This window comes from Anser cygnoides, chromosome 3, assembly GCF_040182565.1.
Source record: "Anser cygnoides isolate HZ-2024a breed goose chromosome 3, Taihu_goose_T2T_genome, whole genome shotgun sequence".
NCBI lineage: Eukaryota > Metazoa > Chordata > Aves > Anseriformes > Anatidae > Anser > Anser cygnoides.
The window spans coordinates 41,826,193-41,841,850 of NC_089875.1; the positions used below are offsets into that span (position 1 = coordinate 41,826,193).

Sequence of the window (15,658 nt, forward strand, 5' to 3'; positions counted from 1 at the left end):
TCTCTAGCCCCATTTCTATCACCAATGGAGAGAGATGCTCTTCCACAGTGCAGATCAGAGTAGTTAAATTGGGCTTCTGCTCAATATCACAGTTAAAGGTGGTCACCTCTCCGTATCCATTTCACAAACTACCCAAGGAAGTCAGCCTTCAGAACACTAACAATGGCTTATAAAGAATATTACTGGTGCCTTAAAAATATTAAATTGAACTTTGTGCTGATGCCCCACAGGAATCACTATTTCATCTTTGTTTCGAGGCCCCATTTTAAATGGCAATTGGTCCCTTTGAGACTACATGCTCTTCACCACACAGTATGTCAGACAATAACACGTGATCTTCACCAGGTTTAGATACAAAACTTTCATGCTTTGGAAATTAAAAAGTATTCCAAGTATCCATGTAACTCAGAGAATGCCAAAACAGATGGGTGCAGACAAGCCCACATGGCCCATCCTAACACATACAGACAGAAAGTTAAGGGGTTAAGGATGTTGATAACAATACACTCTTAAGAAGCCTGCTCTCTCCCTCCTTGCTGGCATACATTTCTGTCTTCATACAATAACGACTATCCGGTCAACAATGCTGAAAAATGCAACAAAATTAAGAAGAGATGAAGCGTGTTTTAAATCCAGATCAGGTTGCTGTTCCAGGCCCCAGGACCGCTACAGTAACAGTTGTCAGCCCAAGTGGTGGTAGGGTAGGGCTGATAAGTGTGGGAGGAAGTATGCAGGACAAAGGGGCACAGGGACTTTTTAAACAGGTACTGGTGCCAGAGGTCCTACACTGTGAAATTATATCCAGTCAGATGTAATATTACATTGCTGCATCAGCACAGCATTGTGCCTTAGATAACTGTAGTAGAGGGAACGTGGTAAACTTAACAGGGCACTAAGCATGTCTGTGCATAGCTGGACTTCTGTTCAGCCTGTTTAGAGTAGGAGGGGAAGGCACACGAATCTATCTGCTCCTGCCCACATGGATGTAATCTAATGTGTGTTAGTAGCCATACTTGAGATAGTGCTATGTCTTACAATGACAGGTTCCTCTATACTTGTAAACTATGATTGTAACTGGGTGTTTTTCTCCTGTGCTTCCATCCAAGAATTTAAAAGTTTTTAAATGCTAATGAAGGTTTACTCTTAATCCGCCCATTTTACAGATCGAGAATTCCAGAAACAGGCAATAAAAGCCTGCAGCCCAGCCAAGAACATCCCCTTAGTCTTCTCACTTACTATGTTGTTATATGCAGCAAGCAATATTGAAGGCATGGACGGGCATTACCTTACAGCAACAGGCTGAGCACCTGTAATAGGTTACTGCCTCTTGTCACTGCCTCCCTTCCAGAGGGAATTACCTATTTTGACAGAGCATCTAAGTTCACTGCAGTTGCTGCCAAGGGGAGCAGCAGGGTTAGCTTAAACTGTTTTAATAGCTGATCTGAGATACCCCAGGTGCTTTGCCTTCAGATGATACAGGAAGTGCTCACATGCTGCCCTCTACTTGAGCTCCCTACCAGTAATAAACGGCAATAAACTGGGCAAAATGAGGGAGATGGAAGTGCAGAGGGTTGACCTGCTCCTTTCAGCAGCAGATATGACCCATTGTATCTCAGTTTAAATGTTCCAGCCTTGCCTGAAAAACCTAGGAGTGAAAACATTTGACCATTGTGCAAATTGAGATCAGAGAGAATGCCCTCTCTGTCCCACAAGATCCTCCTTTTGCTACACTCTTGTTTTCTGACAGGAAGGGTTGGAGTCCCAGCATGACAGGACAGAAACTACCATTCATTTGCTCTAGACTGTGTACTCTCAGTATTTCTGCACCAGCTATCAGACAGGCTCCCGTATGTTTGATCTTTATTTCCACACATAAACTGTCTCTCCAGTACCCTCTGCTGTCTGCCTAATGCCATGTCGCTGTCAGAATACCCTTTACTTGCAGAGGGTTTTAGGGCAGTGGCATATTTTTCCATCCTGCTTCATTTAATTGAACAATGGGCCCAGCTGCCCCTCACTGCCCATACAACTGATGGAGGGGCCAGGGACCTCTGAAACGCAGTAGAGCTCTTCTGAGATCTGAAGTGCCTTTGGGAATCACCTTATCTCCCCTCCCCTGTACTAATTTCTGCTGGGACACAGTTAATTTTCTTCACAGTGGCTTGTATGGTGTTACGTTCTGGATTTGTGATGAAAATAGTGTTGATAACACACTGATGTTTTAGTCGTTGCTGATCAGCGCTTACACAGAATCAAGGTCTTCTCTGATCCTCATACTGCCCAGCAAGCAAGTAAGCTGAGGATGCACAAGAAACTGGGAGGAGACACAGCCAGGACAGCTGACCCCAAGTGACCAAAGGGATATCCTATACCATATGGTACCATGCTCAGCAATAAAAGCTAGGGGGAAAAGCAGAGGAAGGGAGGACTTTCAGAGTTACGGTGTTTGTCTTCCCAACTAACCCTTTTGAGTGATGAAGTCCTGATTTCCTGGAAACGGCTAAACGTCTGCCTGCTGACAGGAATTAGTGAATGAATTCCTTGTCTTGCTTTGTTTTCACGTGCAGCTTTTATTTTACCTTTTAAACTGTCTTTATCGCACCTCACAAGTTTTCTCACTTCTATCTTTTTTATTCTCTTTCCCATCCCACTAGTTGGGAGTGAATGAGTGTGGGGCTTGGCTACCTACAGGGTTTAAACCACAACACCCACTGATGATACATTAAAAAAAAAAAAAAAAAAAGGTCCCCGTTACGTGCCTATAGATAGATGGATGGATTTGGACTCAGATGGCCCATGCACTTCAGTCTCGAATTAAGAATGAGTCCAAACACGTTCTGCCCAGAGAATATTGATTTCTTTTGGAGTTTGGAGTTCTCGATCTAGAGCCATAATGTATTTGATGAATGATACTTGAGGAAGCAACTAGACTAGGTTAAGCTGCTGTAGAATCACCAAAAGCTGATGGATTTTTCCATTACTTCTACAGATACCCCTATCCCATCTAATAAACCCTCCTCCAGCCACAATCAGCTTCCTGAGATGAAGGTTTGAAAGCCAGAATAAGCCTGGGGAAATCAGACAGCAGGAAGAAAAGACTCATAAATTTATCTAGAAAGGCCTAGCAATGTGAATAGAACACAGCTAGTGCTTCTCACTGTGATACTGAGGTTACAGCCAGTGTTTTGCTCTAAGGTCACATAAGAGGTTGCCCCCAGAATGGACGGAAAATCATTGAAGCTATGAAGTCCAAAGTAGTTGAATATTGTGCTAGCCCCATCACTCCTTTGTATGGCAATGGATGTGCAAAGCATTGTACAAATATCTCAATAAACCAGATAGTTCTAGACAGACTTTTGCCCTTTTTATACCATCATTCGAATCTCATGGGAAACATAGGTTTACTTGCAGTGAGAGCCTGCTTTCTTTTGCTCAGTCTACATTTATCAGCATTTAGTTAGCCAAATACATGTTTTTATTTTACTGCCTGAAAAACTGAACAACAATAACAAAGTAATAACCTTATTAAATAACATCCCAAGCCACTTTCTTCAAGTGTTCAGTCTCTCCCCAGCTGGCATAATTTCTTTTGATCACTCCCTTAACTCTGCATCTGAATTTTAGAAGCAGAGCTGCCATGCACGGTCAGTCTCATAACAAAATAGAGGTAGGTCCCAGCCACCTGGCAGTGATATCAGCCTTCATCTTGTCTGAAAAATATCTCCTAAAGGTAAAAAAAAGATCCCAGATTGGATAAAGCATACCCTAGAATGCAACCTGATTTCTAACATTTATTTTTAATACCTAGAACTTAAGTCAGGTGCACCATCTCTGAGGGTACGTTGTAATAAGCTCTGTTACATACCTTCTGCACCAATTGACACAAGTTTCACTCCTTTGCTGGCAATATAATCCAGAGCTTTGTTGACATTAGCAATTTTATGGAAGCGCATCTTCCCTCTGTCCGGTTTCGGTAGTCTTTCCCCTACAGGATAACAAATTTATTATGTTTATTGTTATATACACCTGACTACAGACACTCAAGTGATCATAACTCAAGAGTGAACATGCCCTGAACACTGTCTAAAAGTTAGCATTTATTTTAGCAGGTATTTTTCTAAGAATGTCAAATGGCTTTGAACAAAACCCTGAAGGGAAAATTCAAATATCAAAGCACCTTACTTACATCTTTCTGATAAAATAGTAAAACCAGAGTAAAATTTTTATGCTTGGCCTAAACACTTAGAAGATATGTGAGTGCTTCCTGCTTCTAGACTTCTGGTTCACTGCTATTGTCTGCTTTATAGTACCTGAATATTAAGAAGGTGGGATATTCTCATCACCATTACCTGCTGAACTGTAATGAGAAGCTGGATGTTATCCAGCAAATCAGCCATGGCATCCTTCCAAATCTGACCAAGACTGGTGGCTTTTAACACCTTATACAGTACAGCAGAGCAGCTAATTTCAGAGCAAAGGCTGATGAGTTTGGATAAATTTACCTTCTCAAATGATTATGAAAAAGAATTTCAGGAAACATACTCTCCATTCCATGAAAAATAATCATTTTAAGATCTTCTTCCCCACTGAAATCTCCTGCAAAAATGTAAACTATTCTCCATAAGAAATCTTTTTTCCCTTTTTCACCTTTATTGTGTGTCTTCAACTCGAGCTGAATGCTTGAATGCCCCTTCCCATTCAGGGGCATTCTGAGGGTACCTTGGGGACTGCCCCTCTGAACAAAAGAGAAAAAAAAAAAAGTAAAGCAAAACTTCTATTCTAAAAGTGGAATAAAATAGATCTGTAACCTATTTTAATTGTTAGAGGACTGAGACTAGGTCCTCATGGTTTATGGTTTGTCCAACAGCACTGTGATATCAGTGATATGCCAATACGCTGTGAAGCCCTAGAACACAAGCACTGAACCCTAGAACAGAATACTTTGTAGATAAGGAAAAAGCAGAGTTTTTTTCTCCCTTTTGTTTTAGTGTGTCTCATCTCTCACTTTTAAACCCACTTATAGTTTATGTTCACTATTGCGAATTGTTAACAAATATTGTTCTTTTAAGAACGTTTCAGTAAGCATGCTGTAAACACATAGCAAACTTTAACCAACCTGAGATAACTTCCAAGAGCAGCATCAGTTTGAGGCCATTCCTGAAGTCCTCCTCAATGTTCTCAATCTGTGTGCCTGCTTTCCTGAGGTGGGAATTGCACCAGGCTGTAAATGTCTGTAATAGCAATTAAACAAACAAAAAAAACCTTATCAACATATTTTTTAAAAAAAAAAAACTGCTAAGCCATCTGAGCAAACGCTGCATCAGAGACTTCCACAGCTGGCTAAGAAATCTGGGTGTTCAACTCTCATTCATTTTATACATGTCACTGAGTTCAAAATTGTTAGCTCATGAAGATCATATAATTGCTTAATCAGAAGTAATCTTGTGCTAGATTCCATTTGCGAATGCTTCCCCCAGAGATCTACACAAGAAGGTAAAATTTGTCATTACTACATTTAACATTTTGTGATCATATAATTTTATGTTGGGACATATCCTTTAGAAATTCTTCCTGAAAATAAATATCGGTATGTTATCATGGAAGCTGTGTGACAGCAAAATATAGACAATATCATGTACAGAGGCAGAAACTTCTACTACTTTAATTCATGGCAGGATGAACTGTTCTTATACAGATTATCTGTTGCAGGGATAGGTAACATGCATGTAAGAACACTTTCCAGGATGAAGTAACTGAAGAAGAGAGAGAGTTTATACAGCAAGGATACCAGCAAAATTGCATCTGCTTCTACTTTAACTACAGTAAGAAACAGAATGCCTTCTGAAGACACAGATAACTAAAACTGATTTTGAAAGTTTACAATAATTGAAGTGCGGTAATTTTACATTCAGACCCTGAATATATGGTCTGCCTTATTAAAGATTTAATTTTTAAATTGTGTTATATAGTTTTCAGAAAATTACTACAACTTTTTGAAACAGACGAATGAAGATACTTAAGTTTGCAGGGTAAAAATGGTCATAAAAGCAACCACGAGCATTTCTCTCCCAGTGGAGAACAACCAAGTCTGCTTTTACTTGTAAAGATGAAAAGCAGAAGTAAATTCATTGATCTATAGAGATCATATACACATAAACTTTTGCATAAATGAAATCATAACAGGGATCATTATAAAATTTAGTAGTTAAAATTCATCTGTTTTCAAATATTTGTTATACCTCAACCTTCTGAAAAAATCTCCTTGCTTTTCAGTGACTGTTAAGATATATAAAGCAAGTTTGTATTTACTAGGTATTTAACTCTAGGTATAAAATAAGGCCGCATATTTTAGTAAGTTAGACTTCAGATACTTAAAACTGTCAGATATTTAGAATTCCCTTTCTTTTGCTATTTCTAATGTGTAATAGTTTTAAGAACTTTTAATGTAACTAGTTTAAAAACTAAAATAAATCCCAATTTTCGTTGCAAAATTTCCTTTGGCCTTATTTTTTCTCACCTGCTGTTTAGATTATTTAATTTTTGATCTCTCAGTAACAGAATAAGAAAGGACAACAGGTGAAGGCATAAACTTTCCTCAGAACTATGTCATGTAAATGCTGGACAGATCTCATACTTTCAGAAGATACAGACTAAATTTTCAGAAATGGTCTATTCTTAAAAATGCAACATTCTGTCAGAGAATAACATTTTGATTATTGTAGGCTTTGATTCAATTTATGTAAAGAATTTCTGCATCTTACTGGGATCTTGTCTCAGAGCTCCTACAGTGATAAAGAACAGCTTGCAGGACATGTGCATTGTTCTGGTATCTGCAGCTTCATCTCTGATTTTTTTTTTCTTCAGTATCCTTATCCTTACACCACTTAGAGGATCAGTTGGGTACCAACCATGTGACCAAAATGCAGATTTTTTTCCCCCAGTATGATGGAAAATATGGTCACTTCATGTGGCACTGAGTTATGGACATAATACAGGGCATACTGAATATCCCGCGGATGTGGCCAGTCATAACAGAGGGGTGGCTGCAGAGTGCCACTTCGAAATATCCCCAGTAAGCCTTTTGGTATCACCATGACAGAAGAATGAACATATCTAACAGCAGGAGGGAAAGAATTGATTGTCACAGTTGGTGCAGAAAAATAAGTGTATTTATCAGAAGCTAGAAGTTAAAAAGAAGCACTTCCTCTCGTCCTGGAAAATAGCAGCAAATTTTCACTTTCTTTTTAACTTCATTAAACTTTGTTTTTATCAACTTTTCCTGTCCAACTGAAAGAAAGAAGCAAGAAGCTCTATAGATCTGGGGAAGTTGTGCAGTGAAATAGCTAATTCTAGATACTGAAAGAAAGGAGGAGAGAGACTACTGGAAGTGGTTCTAAGCAGTGGTCCTGTTGACCTGCAAAGGATGAGTTGCAGGCAGTGGCATAAGAAAGTTGCTGTGTGCAGACATAGATAAGTTCAGCTGCAGCACCTCTGCAAATAAAATTATTTTAATAAAGGGATGTTAGCTTGAAAAGCAGTCATTCAGGAAGGTAAAACATAGCTCATCTTAAGATAACTAGCTTCCCTGAGCTCATGGGACATCTGAAACTGAAGCGTGTTATGCATCACAACAGAGATACTAGGCACTTCTACCCTCAGGGCTGGATATGATGGAGTCTTAGGATGGTATTCGGTTTGGATCATTATAGGGCTAGGATCTAGTTTCTAAGACTAATTTGTCTGCCCTGAGCTGTATCTTGTTCTACTGATACGTATCTAAAAGGCTTAACACACTAAGTCATTTGCAAATACTATAAATTACAGCAAGCATTCTTCGAAGGAACAATATTATGGTAATATGTGAAAAAGAGCTGAAAGCACTCAAGGGCAAATGTACATGAGCTTTAAAGAGCAATTTGGCAATAAATATTAGAAAGCTGAACCAGTAAATGAATGAGCCTTTCATGAGTTGCTTAAGTGATGGACATGCACTTATCCCCAGATGCTATTGCAGTTTGTAGAACTGTTCCAAGCACACAGTGCTAAACTGAATGGGGAATTTGGAAGAAAACCACAGACATTTCCATCTCTTCTTTGAGACATTTATAGTGAACATTTTGAACTTGTACCACTCAAGTAAATGAGTTTTCCCTGTTCTTCATTTCATTCAGAGTTTAATGGCAATGATCCCACCAGTAAAGTGGTCTTAAAATATGAATCTAATTCCTACTGTGAAAGACTTACTTCTCACTTTCTTACGAAGAAATGGAACATGGCAATTCTTAGCTCATATATGCATATATAAATATATACATAAAAGCAAAGTAGAATCTTGTCCACCTCTAATCGCACTGCAGTCCTCTACTTTGCTACTACAGCAGACAATTCAACTTCCTGGATGCCACACTGGTAGATACAGAACACGAGTTTTATACGAAAATCCCAAGGTTTTTCAATAATTTAAATACTTTCTCTTGAAGAGAGACATTTTTATGGCACTGAATTTGCTGAGAGACAAAGTGAGTTACAAAAGCTCACTGAATCTTGGTGGAAAAACTAAAAACATCCTTGATATTCCAACACTCAGTGCTGTTCTCTAATTGCTAGATAACACCTCTTCCCTCCTGATCTGCACACCGTCTTTCCTCAATATTGTTAATTTTATGAAGACACTAAGCAACCAACGTTGCTATGATACAAACAAGATGCTACTATTGCTGAGTCAAGCTAATCTCAAAAAGCCTTTTTATATCTGCAGGTTATTTACAATTGTTTCCAGCAATACTGGGGTTTGCCACTGGAACTGCAGCATTCTGAATGATAAACTTGGAGTTACCTGCCATGCCTCCATTCATGAGGAAAATTAAGTTCTGCTGAAGCTCTGCATGGATTCTTTATTAAGACTTCTTGTGTCTAGGTAGTCTAAATTTTATCTTCTATATGTAGAATAAGAGATTTAGATCTTTAGGTCTTTAGATCTTTATTTAGGTCTAAAAGACAGTTTCTCCTAGTTTTCTGTTTTACCACTGCACTTCTGTTCATGAAATGCTGCTATCCCTTTCTGAGAGCTGTCTTGTGCCCCACACAAAGTTTAACTTCAGGACATACTCCTCCAAACGTAGCTTCATAGTTTGGAGCCTTCCAAATTGGCTTACTTTCCTAGGACTAAACATGGTTATAGGAATACTACTTAAGGAATTGTTTACTATTTATTTCAGTGGACTTACTGATATGTAAAAGCTGCTGCAAAATTTCACTTGGAAATTTTAACACTTTCCACAACTCACGTTTTATTTAACACCCCATCCTTCCATTCTCATTGTGATACCACTTGTTTAAAGCCTAAATTCTCACTGTTTGGTTTTAACTAACATTTCTATTAATAGTCATTAAGAAACAATTCAAAGCATGTGTAAGTTCTGGAGATCAAGATACAGCCAGCATACAGTACCCTGTAAATTTGTAATCCATTGGGATTTAAAAGCTATTAAATGACTTAGACAAAGCAAATTCCTTTTTGTGGTGAACTGTACAGCACATTTCAGAGTATCAGATTGCTCAGAGAAATAAGGCAGGACTGAAGGCACCAAGCTGAATACCAGGAGTGATAAGTACCTAGAAAGCTAGACATTTCTTTTTAGAATTTATTTACCATAGGTGACTCTACAAAAGACAAACAAACAAATAAACAAACCCTCTCCTTTCCAGATCTATTACTAGAGAAATTTGGCTGACATTCTTTTATAGAAGACTACAGAGGAAGAGATGCAGGGCAGGAAGTCAAACAATTCAGTCCCACAGGTATATTTTCTCTTAATGCACCAGAACTCTGTCATGGGCATATTTTGGAAAAGCTAACTCTAGAAAAGGGAGCACAGTTTATGTTCTATGCCCAACTATCCTCACTGTGAAGACCACCAATATCATGTTCTCCGTAATTTGGATTCATAGATCTGTGACTATAAGAATGTATTTGAGAAAAATAAACTTACCTGTTAATTTCCTCAAGCCACTTAATTTTACAAGCCCTTGACAACTAGAATTGTAATCAAGGACAGTAAAACAAGATAGCCCTAATTATCTATCAGTTGACTATAGCTAATGACAAGAAATAACAGGGCATGCCTGCTCTGCAATACAACTATTTCTATACATGCACAATGAAGGACATGCTTTGACAGAAAAAGTGATACCTCTGAAAGCTCAACAGTACTACACTCCTGAGAAAGTCCACACATCCTTTTTATGTGGGCATAATGACAATTATGTTTGATACTGCTTCAAAACCAGGAAATCAGGAAGATACAATAACAACAAGTTTCGTATGTGCCAGTGATAATAGGGATAAAGAGTATTGAGCCAGCACCACTTACCACCCTCTCCAGTTACCCATGGATGGTGCATAAGACAGTGTGTTGCATATGCTGAAGGTAAAAGGTGAATTTCTAGTTTGGCACTGACAGTGAGTCTAAAATGTATGTCATCAAAACAACCATACAACTTTCATGGGGATGTGCACAGGAGGTGCCCTCCACAAGTTCAGGAAGATTTATTTACTTGCACTCAAAAGCAAAATTGCAAAGTGAATCTGGCCCAAAAAAGGGTTGGAGGCTCTTGTCATATTTAGTACATATATCTCATAAAAAAGGTTAATACTACCTTTCACTCTTTCCAACTCAAATAAATTTGTCTGCTCTAATATTTACACGTTTTACAACTAATAATGATTTCTTCATGTCTGCTTGTCTGTTCCCCTACCAGAAAGGCTACTAGCCTGCATAAGTCATTTGGGTTTTGTGTGTCTAGCCTTTCTGCAACATTTCCATAAGAATATATAGAAAAATCCAACTTTAACCTATGAAACTTATGAAAAATACTGAATCAATAGGAAATATAATAATTCCTGTATCTGTTAAATAAAGAAAAAGCACAACTCATTTTAAGTGAACCTTAAATTCTAATACCCAAAGCTGAAGGGATGCACGACACGGACTCCTGATGGCTCTTGAACAGGAGACGTTTATTGCCCTTTTCCACTACTACATATACTTTCCCCATAGCCCCACGCACTGTCCACGTGCCCGAATCTGTCATACAATTGGTTAGAGACCCTCAGACATGCACCTTGAGCCAGTCAGCAATTGGCCACTGCCCAAAGCTCATCTTTAACACTGTAGCCAATTTACTTTATCTCGACCTTGCTCAAGTTTTTGGTTCTACCGCTGTTTTCCTCATTATCTCGAACTCAGGGACGTGTGAAACAGCACAAAGCTCCCTGCTAATTCCTTTCCCACACAAAGCAGGAGACCACATCTGACAAAAATTAATTTCAATTATAAGCATTCAACATATTTGTGTGTGTATACGTGTGTGTGTGTGTGCGCTGTCCTGAATTATCTCAGTCTAATAGGGTTGTTTCTTAAAACTCTGTTCTACAGCCCTTCTCCTAGGGTATTTTTCCTCTCTTCTTGTGCTAGCTGGGAGTCTTCATTACTTCCAGCCTAAATGGGATGTACTGATTCACCCTGTAGTTATATGGAACATTACTGTCCTCTGAGTACATGGCAAGGGTGTTAAAGAGAGCTCTGCCAGAACATTCCTTCAGACAAGACTGAGGTTTCCCCTTGAAGAACTGCCCATCTGTCTGTCACCCATGTTTTAAAATATAAGTCATGATCCTGCAACATGATCTCCTAGCTCCTGTGTCCACACAGCATTCTAATGACTTCAGGATCAGGGATCCCTGGGCTTGGGATAGTCTGTGCTGGCCCTCATTCTGTTAACTATTTAATTCTGCTCCCAAAAAAAGGAGCATGAAGGTGCAAAACAGCAGAGAATCGTACAGCCTTGATATACTAGCTTGATGTAAACCAATGACTACATATGGCATCTGTTGTATGTTCCTAAAACATCTAGAACAGCTGCACTATTCTTATATTTAGTGCATGAGTGTATTTTTATGAATTGAAAATAAAATCTTACATCTTTCTTACTGGTTTGAATTATTATTAACTGTCCCCTTATTTTTATTTCCCACCGCAACAGAAGCCCAAATGCATTGGTGCATGTTAGTAAAATAACCAGAGTGGTTACACCAGGAGAGGTGGTTCACCAAACCAGTCAATCACACTACGCTTAGTAGGCAAAGGGTGGTTTTAGCACTAAGCACACCAGAGCACAGCAACTACCCAAATGAAGTACAGTGAAATCGTGTTGAAGAACAACATCAAGGCTAAGGTGGGGGAAATGTTTAGCATGTTCCAAAAGTTCATTAAAAGGAAACCCTTAAGCCATAGGTGGTATGTCAAAACCAAATTCCCAGAAACAACAGAGTGCATATCATGGAACCATCTCACAAGGGAATATAATAGAAGCTTCACCACTAGGCACCCAAATCCAAAGTTGGGGAAAGCCCTCCCTGCTTCAGCACCTCCCTCTGTACAGCTGAACAGATGGCACTAGAAATGATATGCTGGTGTACTCTCCACTACCAGTGGATCAGCTCCAGTTACTAGAAGGGCCCCAGCTCCTTAATTTTATCATTCATAGCAGACATTGTCAAAGGGATGCCTTCATCACAAAGAACACAGCACAAGACATGAGGGTATTCTTCAGCATTTTGTTTGCATGGAACAGCCTGGGGAAACCTCAGTCCTTACAAAGCAGGTGGCCTAATCCTGTGTGAGTCTAGGGTTTCCTGTAAAATATGTGACCCCCTCCCAGCACTGAATGATTGCATGTCTGTTTTACAGTGCTCGTTATTAAAAAATAAAAACAAATAAACAAACAAACAGAGCAAGTAAATATCCCTTCAAGAATAATTTGGCAAGGCTGAACCCTGAGAAATGTTCAGAAGATTATTGAGCTTTTTGTTACAAAAACATACTACATCTTTCTTTCAGAGGGGACAACAGAGAAAGGTTAAGTTGCCCCAGTGGTACAAACAGAAGAAAACTCATGAGGTAGCAAGATGTAAGGGAAATTCAGTATGGGTCACTTCATGCACTGTCCTCATATCATCCTTTTTTTCTGAATGGAAAAACAGGAAGGATGAAAGTAAAGAAGACGAGGTTTCATAAGGCCTCTGCAGAGGGCAAAACAGCTAAAATATTGCAAGGTTTAATAGGAACAGGCAGATAATATCTCTATTAGATTACCTGAGATGGCTGGAAAAGACAGAGCTTTGAGGCACATAAGCGTTAACATGCGAGACAGAAGCATTAGTCTTAAACATGAAAATTTAGATAAGTCTTCAGAGAATTCAGGACTTCACCAGACCATTGGTATAATGCTACTGATGCTCTATTTCCTGCAGGAAGCTCCTTCCTTTTTAATTACTGTTGATGAAACCATTTATTTAAGTTTTACAGCAGCAGGCACCTAAACGTTCCAAGCATGTGACTTTTCAAACTACACACAACGCCATAGAGTTGCCCAGTTGTGTATTTTTATTTTTAGCGAGTCAGAGAGAAGTTTACTACTACTAGCGGTGAGTAATGGCTCACTATTAAGCTGTCCTGAACCATCCCTCTTCCACACTTTATTTGCTTATTTAGATGACAGAAGAGAGTATATGCTTATAATGTTTGAATATGACAGCAAAATGCTGGGTCTGTTAGCATGCCTTACGACAGGACTACAATTCAAACTAATCAACAAATACGTGAAATGACTTGAAGAAAGCTGGATGCAGATTAGCAAGAAGTCTGAAATAGTCTTCTTCTCCAGTAATAAATAATTGCAAAAAACAGGATGGAGAACTACTGGCAGGACAGTAACACTGAAGAAAATGATCTGGGAATAAAAGTGGATCACTAGCAAACCCAATCAAAAGTGTCATAATGTTACAAAAGGCAAATGCAATACTGGAATGTCTAAACAGGGGAATGGTGTATCAATATATTATATTTAGGTTTATATGTATTTAGGTTCCCAACCTAAATGATTCTATGATTCTGTGATATCTGCAGTATTTCTTCCACTCTGTTCAGTGCTGGAAAGGGATTAGCTAGAATACTGTCCTCTCTTTTGGGCACAAAACTCAAGAAGAACATGGTCCAGCTGGAGAGAAGCCACCAAACAGTCATGAAAGTCATCAAATTCTAGAAAGCCTAACCTATGAGAAATATAGAACCATTGGGATAGTTTAATCATGATAACTTTGTAATGAGACTAATACTTGTCTCAACCACTTACGAAATCAGAACAGATAAAAGATCAGTTCTCTGTGTTCACTGAAGGTAGCAAGGAGCTATGAGCTTAAACAAGAATGAGGAACATTTAGATCAATTTTTAACTCTATGATCAGTAAAGCACTGGAAGAGACTGGCTGGGGAAACGTGTAATCCTTCTTCTTGGAGATCATCAAGAACGAGTTGAATAAACATGTCAATAACAGTATGAACATATTTGCTTCTGTCTGAAAGTAGAGGAATGGACTAAATGCCTTCCCAAATTCTCCCAGTTATATTTTCTATGGTGTTCATGGAAGATTCCCATCGTAACTGACATCTACACTACAGCCTTAAAAAGAAGTAATTGGCAAGACTATTTTTCCTTCCAGATTCTGTGACAGAGAGGCCCTAAAACTTATATATACACACGTTACCCAAAGACTGCAACGTAACTCATTTAGCAGAAGACAATTATCTCTTAGTAATCCAAGCACTTGGCATTCAACAGATAGCTGTAAACCTTGTTTCTGTCAGGGTGTTCTTTCTGCCGTGATCCTCCCTTCCCTCTCCTACTTTATGACCCTGTAATTTCCCTCAGGAAAGAGAAATAGAACACTGGGGAAGCTTTGGCAGGGATATTGGAAGAAAAGAAAGTAGAAGGATGAAGACAGAGAATAATAAAGAAACAAAGCTGAAGAAATGTAACAGGATAGCGAGAAAGAAGATTCAAATTCAGTAGGCAGGAAAGTGTTCACGGAAAGTTAAACACAGTGCAAATCAAAATGAAAGTGGATGCAATGGCATATTCTATGTCATTGCAAATGTGTACATACATTTCCCAAGGTCCATATTATGATTCTGGGGAAGAAACTTTGACACTTGTGCTTTCTTCCCAGCCTTGCCACACCCTTTAATTCATTGAAGACAGGAATTTTGAAAAACACGTATTGGCCAAAATAGAGAGCATTTTATGATCCATGATTCCTCATGTGGGACCAAAGACCACTTAACAACAATAGGAACAGATGTTAGCCATAGCTGGGTACTTTTAAGTATCCCACACCTGTATTCAAGGATAATGGGAATAATATACCCTCCATATCCCACAACACTATTCTGGGGAAAATTCACTATAGCGTTTGAGGTGCTCAAATACTACCCTGAAAAGAAAAAAAAAAAAAGTCCAATAAAGAAATAATAGTAAGAAAAGTTAGAAAGTTGAAAAAGCTACAAATGTCTTGTAAATAAAGAACTGTGAGTTAAGCAAGATCAGAACCTACCATGAACACATGGAAAACAACACAAAATAGTTACCAACAACTTCAGCATCTGTTCTCAGTCATCCAAATTTAATTATGTATTTAAAAAAAATCAAAGCTAGCTGTTTTGCATAAACTAATTACCTGCTACTGTAAATCTAGTTGCATGCCAGTTATTTTTCCCTCCTTAAATTCATAGTGAATTATGAAATGTGCCAGCCGTTT

General features: G+C 38.7%; 1 protein-coding gene across 3 annotated transcripts in view; it reads right to left on the reverse strand.

Moving 5' to 3' along the window:
- Nucleotides 1-15,658, reverse strand: part of ACTN2 (actinin alpha 2) — a 68,769-nt gene that overhangs the window by 40,816 nt on the left and 12,295 nt on the right. For all 3 annotated transcript variants that reach the window (XM_066994002.1, XM_066994003.1, XM_066994001.1), the window contains exons 2-3: nt 5,117-5,231; nt 3,866-3,985 (exon numbers count right to left, since the gene is read on the reverse strand). In XM_066994002.1, the coding sequence (XP_066850103.1) occupies nt 3,866-3,985; nt 5,117-5,231 (235 nt within the window). The remainder of the gene's footprint in view (nt 1-3,865; nt 3,986-5,116; nt 5,232-15,658) is intronic.